At 43.6% G+C, this 15,536-nt stretch overlaps 1 protein-coding gene across 3 annotated transcripts in view; it reads left to right on the top strand.

The window, feature by feature from the left end:
• Positions 1-11,621, top strand: part of LOC124044204 (beta-galactoside alpha-2,6-sialyltransferase 2-like) — a 100,687-nt gene extending 89,066 nt beyond the window's left edge. For all 3 annotated transcript variants that reach the window (XM_046363745.1, XM_046363744.1, XM_046363747.1), the window contains exons 5-6: positions 1,985-2,159; positions 8,605-11,621. In XM_046363745.1, the coding sequence (XP_046219701.1) occupies positions 1,985-2,159; positions 8,605-8,852 (423 nt within the window). In that variant the 3' untranslated portion in view covers positions 8,853-11,621. The remainder of the gene's footprint in view (positions 1-1,984; positions 2,160-8,604) is intronic.
• The last annotated feature ends 3,915 nt before the right edge of the window (positions 11,622-15,536 follow it).

Below are 15,536 nucleotides of genomic sequence, written 5' to 3'. Positions count from 1 at the left end.
CAGAAACCAGAAAATACAACCTTCCCAAGTTCTCTCACGTCACCCCGCTCCTCCGTTCTCTCCACTGGCTTCCAGTTGAAGCTCGCATCCGCTACAAGACCATGGTGCTTGCCTACGGAGCTGTGAGGGGAACGGCACCTCAGTACCTCCAGGCTCTGATCAGGCCCTACACCCAAACAAGGGCACTGCGTTCATCCACCTCTGGCCTGCTCGCCTCCCTACCACTGAGGAAGTACAGCTCCCGCTCAGCCCAGTCAAAACTGTTCGCTGCCCTGGCCCCCCAATGGTGGAACAAACTCCCTCACGACGCCAGGACAGCGGAGTCAATCACCACCTTCCGGAGACACCTGAAACCCCACCTCTTTAAGGAATACCTAGGATAGGATAAGTAATCCCTCTCACCCCCCCCCCCTAAGTTTTAGATGCACTATTGTTAAGTGACTGTCCCACTGGATGTCATAAGGTGAATGCACCAATTTGTAAGTCGCTCTGGATAAGAGCGTCTGCTAAATGACTTAAATGTAATGTAATGTAAATGTTTCCCTACCTTTGATGAACTTCATCAGAATGCAGTCCTAGGAATCCCAGGTCCACAATAAATGCTTGATTTGTTCGAAAATGTCTGTTATTTATGTCCAATTAGCTACTTTGGTTAGCGCGTTTGGTAAACAATTCCAAAGTCACAAAGCACGTCCACTATAACGTGACAAAATGTCCAAAGGTTCTGAGGTTACAGGTCCTTCATCTGTGAACGCACCTGGTGAAAGCATGGTCCACTCATGGCTGTGGTGACTATTTCCTGTGTCAATCGACCCCCCTTCACAGAGTCATCAGACAAAGTTCTATTGACTGCTGACATCTAGTTGAAGGCGTAGGAAGTGAAAACTCATCCATATCTTGCTGTAATTTCAATACCTTGGTTGAAAATCTGCCACCTCCAGAAGAAAAAAACAGGAAGTGGAATTTCTCAGGTTTTTGCCTGCTATATGAGTTCTGTTATACTCACAGACATAATTCAAACAGTTATAAACTTCAGTGTTTTCTATCCAACACTAATAATAATATGCAAATATTAGCAGCTATGACTGAGGAGCAGGCCGTTTGATATGGGCACCTTTCATCCAAGCTACTCAAGAGGCCCCTGCAGCCATAAAACGTTAACCCACCGTTCCTAGGCCATAATTGGAAATAAGAATGTGTTCTTAAATGACTTGCCTAGTTAAATAAAAGTATTAAAACATGTTTTTTTTTAATCTGCAAAATCGGTGCCCATAAATACAGATTTCCGATTGTTATGAAAACTTGAAATCAGCCCTAATTAATCGTCCATTCCGATTAATCGGTCAACCTCTAATCAGAAGCTTCTAAAGCCATGACATCCTTTTCTGGAATTTTCCAAGCTGTTTTTAAAGGCACAGTCAACTTAGTGTATTTAAACTTCTGACCCACTGGAATTGTGATACAGTGAATTATAAGTGAAATAAACTGTCTGTAAACAATTGTTGGAAAAATGACGTCCTAAAGTAGATGTCCTAACCGACCTGCCAAAATTATAGTTTGTTAATAAGAAATTTGTGGAGTGGTTGAAAAACAAGTTTTAATAACTCAAAACCGTAGTTTTTTACCTCTAAATTTATGGAGTGGTTGAAAAACTAGGTTTAATGACTCCAACCTAAGTGTATGTAAACTTCCGACTTCAACACACACACACCTGCAAATGACTGCAGAAGGGAAAGTACTATCTGTCTCTGTATGTTTGTATGTCAGTCTCTGCCTCTCTCGCTGTCTGTTTGTGTCGGTCTGTCTCTTTTTGTCTTAGGCATGTCAGTCTAGAGTAGACTATAACTATTACCCTCCTTCTCTCTCTCTCCCCCTCTCAAAACTCTCTCTCCCCCTCTCAAACCTCTCTCTCTCTCTCCCTCTCAAACCTCTCTCACTCTCTCTCTCTTCCCCTCTCTCTCTTTCCCCTCTCTCTCTCATACAGTGGTATGCCAGTCCAGACTATAACCTGTTCGGTCCGTACGTGGAGCACCGGAGGCTCCACCCCACCCAGCCCTTCTACGTCCTACACCCGAAATATGTGTGGCATCTCTGGGACGTGATCCAGGGCAACACCCAGGAGACCATCCAGCCCAACCCACCCTCCTCTGGGTTTATAGGTGAGACTATTGCATACACGTACAAGTACACGTGCATACACACATTACGCTCACACACTTACACAGGGGTTCTATAAAGCCGGCTCTGTGGTTCTAATGTTAACGTTAGAGAGTGTGAGATGCGGCCAGTCGACCTCTATGTTGTGTAATAGAGTGCTTGGAGTCCTGTTATTGTATTATTATAAAACAGCCATACAGCACCCGTCCTATAGCACCACTCATTGGGCTATTAAAATCTAGCGAATGTCATCATCAGAACAATGTACTTATTATTATATATTACAGTCCTCCTGTCACCTCGGGGCCCAGTCGCCATGCCAACGACATAAGTGTGTGTGTGGGGGGGGGTTGGCATTATGTGCAATTTTCTATGCCCTAGATACAGCAATTATGACAATAGGTAGAGGTGTGTGTGTGAGCGTGTGTGTGAATCCTGTTTGTTCTAATTCCCCTGAGCCACCACCTTAACCTGCTAAATCATAGTATTTGACAAGAGTTAACCGTCTGGACCAGCTAAATCATAGTATTTGACAAGAGTTAACAGTCTGGACCAGATAAATCATAGTATTTGACCAGAGTAAACCGTCTGGACCAGCTAAATCATAGTATTTGACCAGAGTAAACAGTCTGGACCAGCTAAATCATAGTATTCGACCAGAGTAAACCGTCTGGACCAGCTAAATCATAGTATTTGACCAGAGTAAACAGTCTGGACCAGCTAAATCATAGTATTCGACCAGAGTAAACAGTCTGGACCAGCTAAATCATAGTATTTGACCAGAGTAAACCGTCTGGACCAGCTAAATCATAGTATTTGACCAGAGTAAACAGTCTGGACCAGCTAAATCATAGTATTCGACCAGAGTAAACAGTCTGGACCAGCTAAATCATAGTATTCGACCAGAGTAAACAGTCTGGACCAGCTAAATCATAGTATTTGACCAGAGTAAACAGTCTGGACCAGCTATATCATAGTATTTGACCGGAGTAAACAGTCTGGACCAGCTATATCATAGTATTTGACCAGAGTAAACAGTCTGGACCAGCTATATTATAGTATTTGACCAGAGTGAACAGTCTGGACCAGCTAAATCATAGTATTTGACCAGAGTAAACAGAAGACAGACTGTTGGATGCCATCTAGGAGCTGGTCCTTTATGAGCACTTGATTGATTGGCCTTTCATATTTCTCTATTTTTAATGTACTTGATTGTCTAAATTGTGTGTGTGTGTGTGTGTGTGTGTGTGTGTGTGTGTGTGTGTGTGTGTGTGTGTGTGTGTGTGTGTGTGTGTGTGTGTGTGTGTGTGTGTGTGTGTGTGTGGAGTAGATAATGCAGACTCCAGTGGATTTTTAATAGCCACAGGAAGTTGACGTGTCTTCTGCTGTAACTCCCCAGACTCCCCTTCTCCCGACCTCTTAAGACCAGTTATTTCTGAATAGATTATGCAAGCATTACTGTTACAGGGCGGTATTTTGTGTTGCGGTGGGATTTGGGTGTTGTTTAGTTATACGGTAGTCGTTTAGTCCCATTTGGGGGGAACGATGTCTCAAAGATTTTATTGTCCCCAGTGATGTGGTGGTGTATTGCAGTGTGATATTACATATTGTTTAGATAATTTGGTCAGTTTGGATTGCTCAGTCGACCAGTGAAACAACAAATCACACAAACACAGAGAGACTGAATTCAGCACTTTCTTTGTACAGGTTTGCATGAAGGGGGCGAGGGGTGGCACAAGATGTGGAGAATGGGGGCACCCCAAACGTCACACATGAATTCATGAATTGAAAGCCAATTCTCCCCAATCAAAATGCTGGCAGGTCCGGCAAAGTCCCGTTCCCCGTATTTGAAATCCATGTAGTTACTCAATAGAAAAGTTCAAGATCACCCACAGTCACCAGATCTCCCGCAGCTGCCAGATCACCCACAGCCACCAGATCTCCCGCAGCTGCCAGATCACCCACAGCCACCAGTGTAGCAGTCACCTGTATCCTTCTGAGCTGAACTCATCTATTTCCTGTAGAAAGTAGTCTTTGTTCTCTTGATAAACTTTCAGTCTTGTAGCCTTTACTGGATATCCCAATATAATATACCTAATATATCCCATAGCTTATTGCACTTTAGTCCGTGGCTGCATCTTATTCTACTTTTTCCAGAGCCTTATGTAGTCACTACTTTGGGGAATCAGTCTTCACAGTTCGGACAGCACGGAGGCTGGGAGTGGGATACGCACTGGCTGTGTGTGTGTGTGTGTGTGTGTTCGATGCGTGGGGTCGGAGTGTGTGTGAGTGAGTGTGTGTGTGGGGGGGGGGGGGTGACAGAGATACACCTTTTCACTTGGTGCTGTGTGTTTTGTGGTTTGCCAGTGTGTTGAGCGATGGTATTTACACCAAGACAAGCAGACTGTCAATAGAGCAGAGTGACATCAAATGGTACACTCATAATTCTCACACACATACAATTCATACACACACACACATAATTCACATACATACAGTACAGAATTCATAGATACACACATAATTCATACATACACACTTAATTGACACACACATAATTCATACACACACATACACAGAATTCATAGCCACACACAGACACAAATTTCATACACACATACACAGAATTCATACACACACACATGCACACACATACACATACACTTCCTCTTATGCATGCAGGACACATGCTCACTATATTACACCCTCCGCCCCATCCACTCACATAAACTTACATTCTCTTGCACACGCATGGACATTTTCTCTCCCACATCCACACACATGCACAGGTAAATACAGCGATCAGTAAACAAATCAAAGTGGCTGGGCACGAGCAGAGGAGAGACCCCCGAGGGTGTTTATGCATGGGGCTCAGAGCGTTCACGTTGTGATGGTCTATTGGTTTGCACAGTACACCGCTCAGCTAGCTAGCTACTGTATCATCATCATCCAACGGTCATCATTCACTCTTCCCCGTTGGTCATCCCGGCGTGCCTGCTCAGGAAGTGACCTCGGGAGGATTGTTGCGCTCAGTGGCCGGGGTGCTGCAGCCATGGTTGTGGATACCAGTGGAGACCCGGGCGGTGCACGCCACCGTGTTGCTGTAGACACGCCGGTTGAGCTGGATGACGGTGGTCTTGGAGGGCATGGAGGAGACGCCGTTCTCTGTGGAGCGCCGTTCACACCGGAACAGGATCAGGAAACACCTGTAGAACTGAGGAAGGGAGGAGATATTAGTGGGGAGGGAGAGATTTGAGGGGGGAACAGGTAGGGTAGATATGGCAGAAGGGGGTGAGGTGAGCAGGACAGAAGGAAGAGGTGGAGGGGAAGGCTGTTTCTACAGCAATGACAAGCAAAAAACATCATAATCCATCTTCTCTTTTTGCTCATTTTGGTTGCATGAACCAACCAGGACTCGTACATGGAGATCCTTTATCATTGTCTATGTGCTCCATGTTTCTATTGTTCCATGTTACCATGGCAGCTGATGGTTCTATGACCTGTATCATGCAATTTCTCTGGGTTGTATGAACAGAGTTCTGATATGATGTCACTTCTATTCTTGGCAAATAACACTTCATTTGCACTTTGGTTATTTGGTGACCTTCTCCCTTTTTTGTCTATAGCAACAACACACACTAGCAAGAGAGGTCGTGGAACGGTCACCCGCAGAGTGAGTTGGTGTAACCTTTGTTCCGTCTCCCTCGAGAGGTTGGACAAATGTATCCGTTCCCTGAGTTTGACCTGTCACATTTCTCTCCGATGTCTCAAAGCTAAACAGGAAATGAGGTAGGCCGGAGAGGAAAAGCCCCTCTACGGACCTCACTGCATCAGCAGTATAGCATCAAAGACAGTACAGTGTGAAGATAGGCAGAAACTGCTTCTCCAACAGAATTCCCAGATAACACTTGTAGGCGACGTCATGGCGACTTTAGCTAGTTAAGCTCATGCACAGAAACACCTCATTGGGTCCAACGGTTGTGTGGCGCAGACCTCGAATGTGCAGGCCATCAAATCAAAGACACTCCTTCGCTATTACGTTGGTTTTGATGATAATTAAAATGTCAGATTACTACAAATCTTGTGAAAGTGACAATGACAGTTTTGCCTACTTAAAACATTGGCTGGAATCTTTGCATTTAGATTTAGAGAAAATGATCAACTAAGGAGTGTGAAAACGGGGATGGATTTGGGGGTATCCAGAATATATATATATATATATACATACATATACATACACACACTCTCGGTCAAAAGTATAAGTAGGTGTTCTTTATTTTTTACTACATTGTAGAATAATAGTGAAGATATCAAAACTACGAAATAGCACATATGGAATCATGTAGTAAACAAAAAAGTGTTAAACAAATCCAAATTTATTTGAGATTCCTCAAAGTAGCCACTCTTTGCCTCTTTGCCAAAAGAGTGTTAAATCAAATCAAAATAGATTGCACAATATTGGCATTCTCTCAACCAGCTTCATTAAGTAGTCACCTGGAATGCATTTCAATTAACCTTGTTAAAAGTGGAATTCCTTTCCTTCTTAATGCGTTTCAGCTAATCAGTTGGCTCAGTGATTAGTGGTATACAGAAGATAGCCCTATGTGGTAAAAGACCAAGTCCGTATTATGGCAAGAACAGCTTAAATAGGCAAAGAAAACAAGAGTCCATCATTACTTTAAGACATGAAGGTCAATCAATACGGAAAATGTCAAGAACTTTGATTTTTTTTTCAAGTGCCGTCGACCCAGAGTTACTGCTGCTGCAATGTAGAAAATAGTAAAACAATAAAGAAACCCCCTTGAATGAGTAGGTGTCCAAACTTTTGACTTAATTCCTATATTTTCTAATCTACAATGTTTGTTTGGTTACAGTCATTTCTGTTAATGGATTCAATATATTATTATTCCAGTATTTTACTGTTCTCGTTGTCCGAGGGGACACATTGTTTTTCAGAGTGCACACTTGTGAGAAACAAGTTTTGGTTTATTTCATTCCATTTACAAGCTTTGTCAATTTAGTCATTGTCTTTTGTTTGAAGCGCTTCTGTCGAGTAAGGACACGCCCCAGATTACGCATAGAAGTAAACCTATAGTGTCCATTTGAGGATCTGATGATGTTTCTTATTAACGCACCACCACTAATGAGCTGTGGAGCTTCTCAACGTCTGTTTTTACATCCATTGAGAATTAAAACAGTTCCTCAATGTATTTGAAACATCCTTCCAGCTCTCTCCCTTTTAACATCAGCATAATGAGAATGGAAAACAGCCCTCTCCCTTTTAACCCTCAAATGTCAAGCTCTGATTGAAACATCCTTCCAGCTCTCTCCCTTTCAGTAACCACTCAGCATGAAAGAGAATGTCATGCTCTGATCCAGTGGAAACATCCTTCCAGCCCTCTCCCTTTCAGTAACCACTCAGCATGAAAGAGAATGTCATCCTCTGATCCAGGGGAAACATCCTTCCAGCCCTCTCCCTTTCAGTAACCACTCAGCATGAAAGAGAATGTCATCCTCTGATCCAGTGGAAACATCCTTCCAGCTCTCTCTCTCCCTTTCAGTAACCACTCAGCATGAAAGAGAATGTCATCCTCTGATCCAGTGGAAACATCATAAAACAGGCCCCTGATGACCTCTTATTGCGCAAATAGCCTACAGCTGTGTTTGTAACGAGCTCCCTGGCTCAGGAAACTCTGAGGGCCCCCCAGACTACAAGTTAGCTAGCACCAGCTTTAGGCCAGACCCAAGTTAATAGTTGATACAATGTTCGTTGTGACAGGCCATGTGTAGCCAATGTGATTTTAGAGGATATTTATTTTTATCAGGATATTTTCTATCTGCAGTCTGCAATGTTTTTATTTGTTGGCTTTATTGGCTATTTATACATAGTTGGCAATGGCAATATGTTACTTTTTAGGTTTGTATCATTTTCATTCATTTTCATGACAATGAATTTGAGATACGAAGACATTATTATAAATTAAATGAAACTGTTCCATGAAAATGTAAGATAAATTGGCATTCCATGTGAGAAAGGTTGCTGACTCCTCATGCAGCCTATAACCGACAACTTCAGGAGAGTGAAGGCAGAATCTGTGAGAGCCAATAGGAGCGGGAGGAGGATAGTCTGGTTAGGTTTTTTTCTTCTGCTTATCTTGATCTTTGGCTCCCTCTTGAGTCATTTGCCTTATTTCATCTAACAGTGCGCTTAAAGCATCAAACAAGCTCAATACATATATAGTTGATTTTAGTAATGTATATGTATGTAAAAATGCACGTTTTAAAATTCCTACCAATCGATTCGTCTAAAGAACAGATGACTTTCAGTCGATCAAAAAAAAAATGTCGGGAAAGCTTAATGGATTGTGTGTTTTGTGGAAAATGTAACTTTGTGTGTATGCTAGAATATCTAACCCCTCATGCTCTGTCCTGTCGTTGTAATTACAGGCATCCTCCTGATGATGGCGCTGTGCGAAGAGGTCCATGTGTACGAGTACATCCCCTCGCTGCGGCAGACAGACCTGTGCCATTACCACGAGCGCTACTACGACGCTGCATGCACCCTGGGGGCGTACCACCCGCTGCTCTATGAGAAGAGTCTGGTGCAGCGCATCAACACAGGCCCTGTGAGAGACCTGAAGAAGAAGGGCCGTGTCACCCTCCCCGGCTTCAACACCGTCAACTGTGAACTCTGAACTAGGAAGCCACACATGGAACCACCATGACTCCATGCGTCTAAGGGAAAACGGTGCAATAAGAACCCTCTGGACTCTGACCTTAGGGGGAATCCAGAGGCAACCATGTAGAACCACGTATAACAGTGGAGAACCTAAGCCATAGCCCCTCTGTGTGGGATGGGATCAAACTGAAGGGTACAGCTCTAGTCTAACTACATAAGTCAGGATTTATCAACAGAACCCACATCGGTCAAAACCTTGCCTTCCTTAGAGGCAGGGTTGGGTAGGTTACTTTCTAAATGTAATCAACTACAGTTACTAGTTACCTGTCCAAAATTGTAATCGGTAATGTCATTTTTGGATTACCCAAACTCCGTAACGTAATCTGATTACGCTCAGTTACTTTTGGATTACGTAGAAGAAGACAAAAGATCCATCAAATGCATTTGGTGTGTCATCATAGTGGTCATCATTTGGTGTGCCATCATAGTGGTCTCTGACTTGTGGTCAGACTCGCGGTCAGACTCGCTCAGGTGGAACAAACTTAATCTTGCCGCTTTTTTTCAATGCTTAATTGAATGTTACTGAGAAAACAGAAAGGTGTCATAATGTATTTTTTCGCAAACATCCTTTCTGAATTAAAAAGTAATCCAAAAAGTAATGAGCTAGTTTTTCAAAAGTATCTGTAATCTGATGATAATATTTTTGCTGGTAACGTAACTGATTACAGTTACCAGTTGTTGTCATCAGATTACATTCAATCAGCTACTTTTCAACCCTCTTCAGAGGGTTAACAAGCCCAAGACATGCCCAATATGACCACCTCTATCTCTGCCATTGCTGAGCCGGAAGAGAGAAGAGCTGTCTAGGGTAGCAATAGGAAAGTGTTTTTAGATAGAGAAACGGTTTTGATATATTTGGATGTTTTTGCTGTTGTGAAGTGTTGTTTCTCCAGAGCTCTGGTTGCTCTTCTTTCTTAAAAGGACAGTCCACAGTTTTTTTAATGGTGGGTGTTTGTGTTTTTTAATGGTGGGTTATGGCTCTCATGGGGCGGTAAATTAATGTTTAAGAAAATGAGCAGTGGTCCGCACTGAATGTCTCACACACGTCCAGATCGAACACACACTTTTGAAAAGGTACAAACTCTACGTCCACTAGCCACACTGCCGACAACATGTAACACACCTGAAGTTGTATTGGAGATGTAACTTAAAACAATACATACACAACACACACCTGTACATTGTACATACAGGCACACTGGAACTACACCAAACTCTCTTGGCCTTCTAAGTATTATCTAACCAAGATGGAGGTACATTGTTTTTGATCTCCAACTGTCACATGTTGCTGTATTTGACATTCCTTAAATGTTATTTTCTATTCTTATTTGTTGTTGTTAATGATTTTGAGTGTTGTTTGCTGCTACTGCGCTTTATGTTACTCTCCTGTCCAATCCCCAAGCTTAGCACTTTAAGACTGGCTAATGACAGGCTGCCACTTCAAAGGCATGTCTGGTGGGTAGTTGGGTACCAAACCCTGGAAAAAACATTGGTTGCCCATTCTTAGGTTTAATCCAGTACACCAAATGATGAGGCTAGTGGAAAGGAGCTAGGTGGTAAGAGAAAGGACTCACAAAACATTCTCAAAACAGCTATAACCCTGTGTCTAGTGGCCAAAAGAACACTGGGTTGCCTTTCAAAACCCTCAGACTGATTATCCACATATGTCATCCATTTAACTGCAGTGTCATTGTTTAACTTTTTGTTGCTTATTTCATTGTTTAATAGCTGAGATTTAAAGAAGCCTGCTAATCCGCCCATAGCTCAAACCGTCCTGTGTTCTATTAGTGGCGAGTAGGAGAGATCTCTAGTCAAATTCCCATACTGTCCAGTGTCCACCCCATGCTAAAAGGCAATCTGACGCCTCTTTAAAAGCAGCTGTAGCTACTGCGCTGATTGACCTGTCACTTTGAATGTAATCAAACCTCTCCTTAGGGCACTTCTCTCTACGAGCACTACCCTGACTGTGCCATTTGATGGAGTCAAGAGAATGAGGGTTTCAGTCTGCAGGGTTCAGTAGCTAGCCTGCCTCCCAGGCATACAGCAGAGCGTAGTATAGTTCTACCTTGAGACTATCGTTCATTATGTCTTTACCGTCGTCATTTTGACTCAATACTCCAATATTGGTCTGAAATGACTATTTTGCCTGAGCTTGCAGCAGCCTGCCCTGGTGCGCTGCCGGAGGACATTTCTTATCATGGCAGGGATTTCAAGCAGTAATATCTCCAGACTCACTTTGTGTTTTAATGGCTTTGTTATTTACCCTGACTCTGTGCCAGACTTGCCTACAGTATATTTCAGCTAGCTATTGTGTGTGTGTGTGTGTGTGTGTGTGTGTGTGTGTGTGTGTGTGTGTGTGTGTGTGTGTGTGTGTGTGTGTGTGTGTGTGTGTGTGTGTGTGTAAAGGAAAGGAAAGGAGATGGGGGATTTCTCAGAGACCTAGTCTAATAGTTTGTTCTGTAGGATCAATATCTGGCCATGCTGGAATGGACAATGGAGGCTCAGTTGTTTCCAACCACAAATCCGCTTACAACTACTAAGCCTCACCTTTATCCCCAGCTGACCCAATGAAAACAAACAGATCATGTACTTGTCCATCTAACCTATTTGTCACTGTAGTTCTCTCTGTAGCGGCCAGCCTAGTGACCATTCCCTGGCCAGGGAAAACATGGAAGGGGTTGATATTGGCAGTCAGTGACAGAATGCAAATAAGAGATGTGTGTTAGTGTGACGACCCTCCCACTCTGTCTGCCGTATTCTGTCTTTGTTCTTGTTTTCTTATTAGGATGCCGGTGGGCGGAGTTGAGAGGGTCGTCAGCTACATGGGAAACACCTGGGCCAGGTGTCTCCCAGGATAAATAGACCTCTTCCACATTCATGGAGGAGACTCTCTCCATGCAGACACCCGTTGTAGATTGTGTTGTGGTTCTTGGTGGCCGTTTGTTTGTTTGCTTTGGCACCTTTCATCACCCTGCATTATCACATTCATGCATGCAAAACACTCACTTACACTACTGATTACTGATTACACACACCATTGTATATTATACTTAGTTACTTCTTTAATAAATATAGATTTTGCTACTCCTTATCTCCACGTTGTCTCCCTTTGTTACGGGCTTTGAGCCGGTTCGTGACAAGTGGGGGCTCATCCGGGATCTTTGAACTATTGGTTTGGGAGACCGTGGAGGTACGTGTTTGGATTGAATATGGTGTTTGAGTGTGATCGGCCCAGTATTGGTTGCCTTTTTTGTTTGGTTTGTGTGCTATGTTGGAGAGAGTATAATGGTTAGTTTCCAGGCCCTGCCTAGCCTGAACTCTTGTTCTACTTTCTGTTGGGACGTCAGTCTGAAGTGAGTAATCTGCTGTGTACCTCGGTGGGAGATTTGGGTAGGGTAGTGGAACTTGCTACCCGGAGCTATAGCCTTTTTCCCCTGATAGGTTTAGCGACGTGTTTCATTTTTTGGAATATGTTGGGCATGGTTAATGTTTGTTATTTTTGTGTGGTGTCTGTGGACTGAGCAGTTGTCTCGGGGGCACATCCGTGGCTTGGTGGAATTTGCCAGCATGCTGGGGAGTTCTATTTCCTTGCCAGCGGGCTACAGTGCGTAAATTCCCACCGCAAATCTGCACGAAGACTAGGGTTGAGTTATTGTAGGTTTTGGGGAAGCTCCATATCTCATCTCTCTTCTGTGGTGCTCAGGGTGATTGTCAATTCTCGGGTTGTGTTCTGGTGTGCTCAGCAGAAGGGAAGAGCGAGAATTGTTTTTTGTGTGATTATGGCGTCTTATGTAGATAAGTTCATTCGCTCTCCATCAGAGGAATTGTTAGATTTAGGTACTAAAGAACAGCTGTTGAAGGTCGCGGAACACTACAAGGTTGAGATTAGTGATAAACGTCTAAAGAATTCTATTAGGTTGATATTGAAAGCCAATCTGATGGAGAGTGGTATTCTTGAAGTTACCACCGGGCCAGCCTCTGCTGAGGATTTGTTGTCTCCCATAACGTTACAATGGCCATTCCATCGGTTAGTCCTAGTAGCCTTCTTTTTGAACAGCAGAAAGAACTGCTTTTGTTACAGCTAGAGCATGATCGTGAGAAGCTAGAGCATGATCGTGAGAAGCTAGAGCATGATCGTGTGAAATATGAAAAGGAATTGGCATTTAAACAAGATATGGAGCGTGCTAAAATCAAGTTGCAACAAGAACGTATAGAGTTGGTTAGGGAAGGAAAGATCTCAGGGGAGAGTTTGTTTTGGGAAGGTCACCCAGATTTACCTAGGGGTAGTTCCGCTTTTGGTCGTGCCCCAGAGACATTTGATATTGTTGGGAACTTGCGGTTATTGCCTCGGTTTAATGAAAGGGACCCCGAGACATTCTTTTCGTTGTTTGAGCGGGTTGCTGACGCTAGGAGTTGGCCTGATTCTGACCGCACTTTAATGTTGCAGTGTGTGCTGACTGGTAAAGCGCAGGAAGCATATTCAGCTCTTAGTGTACACGACAGTGCCAGTTATGATAAAGTTAAAACAGCTGTGTTACAGATTTATGAATTGGTCCCTGAGGCTTACCGCCAACGATTTAGAACTTTAAAAAGGGACGATAACCAGACTCATGTTGAGTTTGCGCGACAGTTATCTTTACAGTTTAATCGCTGGTGTTCTGCCTCTGCAGTTGTGACTTTCCAAGGGCTGTGTGATCTGATTATGTTAGAGCAATTTAAGGACACAATTCCTGATCGTATTGCCACTTATATTAATGAACAGAAAGTAAAGAATGTTGCTGAAGCTGCGGTTTTGGCGGACGAGTATGTGTTGACTCACAAAAGTGTCTTTGCAAAACCCCGTATTCGGAAAGAGTGGGGGTGTTCGGATAGATTTGGGCTTCGCTCACCGAGATACTTTGATTCTCGGGCAGAGTTCTATTCAACTAGGGTTGAACCTGACTCCCATGGTAAGGCTGACTTTGGGCAGGAGTGTCACTACTGTCAAGGTTCAGGTCATTGGAAAAACGAATGTCCACTTCTCAGGTCAAAGGGTGCTTACGCTAAATCTAAGCCTGCTGCGTTAGCTGCACCTGTTCCACATCAGTTCATTCTTGACTCATTTCCTCAGGCCCAGGAGAATGTGAAAGTCCATATTGATCCAGACTATTTACCTTTCATTACAGAAGGTTTTGTGTCTATGTTAGGAAGTAAAGACCTAGTGCCAGTGAAGATCCTGAGAGACACAGGTGCCTCTGAATCATTTGTGTTGGAGTCTGTGTTACCCTTTTCTGCTGAGACTGATTCGGGGGAATAGTGTTCTAATTAGGGGAATAGGTTTGAACACTCTGTCAGTTCCATTGCATAAACTGATGTTGGATTGTGGGCTGGTGAAGGGTGAAGTTGTTGTGGGGTGCGTCCTTCATTGCCTATTGAGGGTATCGACGTTATCCTTGGGAATAACTTAGCAGGTGAGCGGGTATGGCCAGTTGTGTTTCCATCTCTAGTGGTTTCCACTAAGCCGTCATTTGTTGGGATTCCTGATGAGAGTGTACAGAGTTTCCCAGAGGTGTTCTCTGCGTGTGCAGTGACACGTTCTATGAGCCGTGGCGAACTAGTCACTGCGCCGACTAATGATAATAATACAAAGTATGTCACTGTTTTCCCTGTTATCCCGTTATCTGTAACCCGCTCAGATCTAATCAATGCTCAACGGGATGACCCCACGTTGGAAGAGTTGCGTGATCAAATTGTGCCTATAGAACAGTTGGGAGATGTCGCCCATGGCTATTTTCTCCAAGAGGATGTCCTGATGAGAAAGTGGGTGTCTCATGATAGTGTTTTTCTGGGGGAGGCAATTAGTCAGGTTGTTGTACCAGTTAAGCTTCGTGAGTTGGTGTTGGAAACTTCTCACAGTGACGTTGCTGGACATATGGGGGTGAGGAAAACCTACAATCGCATATTAAGACATTTCTTTTGGCCTAGATTAAAGAGGGATGTTTCTGATTTTATCAAAACTTGTCACACCTGTCAATTAACTGGTAAGCCTAATCAAGCTATTAAACCAGTACCATTGTTTCCTATTCCTGTACTCAGCCAACCTTTTGAGTATCTAATTATTGACTGTGTGGGTCCTCTGCCTCATTCTAAAAAGGGTAGCAGTTACCTGTTCACTGTGATGTGTCAGACCACTAGGTTTCCTGCTGCCTATCCTCTCCGATCTATCACGACTAAATCGGTGTTAAAAGCTTTGACTCAGTTTCTCTCATTGTTTGGAATCCCTAAGGTCATTCAGAGTGATCAAGGATCTAATTTTACCTCTAATCTGTTTGGTCAGGTTCTTCAACAGCTTCATATTAAACACAATGTGTCTAGCGCCTATCACGCGCAAAGTCAAGGAGCACTGGAACGTTTCCATCAAACACTTAAGTCTTTGTTGAGAGCTTATTGTACTGAGATGGATAAGGATTGGGAGGAGGGGTTGCCTTGGTTACTGTTAGCCGCTAGGGAAGTTTCACAGGAGAGCACAGGTTTCAGTCCAAATGACCTTGTGTTTGGACATAGGGTGCGTGGACTTTTATCTGTTCTCCAGGATGACTGGAAGTCTCCCGAGCCTCCTCAGTCCCTGTGTTCGTATGTGTGTGATTTCCGGCGACGGCTG

The sequence above is a fragment of the Oncorhynchus gorbuscha genome, linkage group LG09 (genome assembly GCF_021184085.1).
Source record: "Oncorhynchus gorbuscha isolate QuinsamMale2020 ecotype Even-year linkage group LG09, OgorEven_v1.0, whole genome shotgun sequence".
In the NCBI taxonomy this organism is placed as follows: Eukaryota; Metazoa; Chordata; class Actinopteri; order Salmoniformes; family Salmonidae; genus Oncorhynchus; species Oncorhynchus gorbuscha.
Note: the sequence above shows the minus strand (reverse complement) of the source record. Positions and strands in the feature narration are given on the sequence as shown.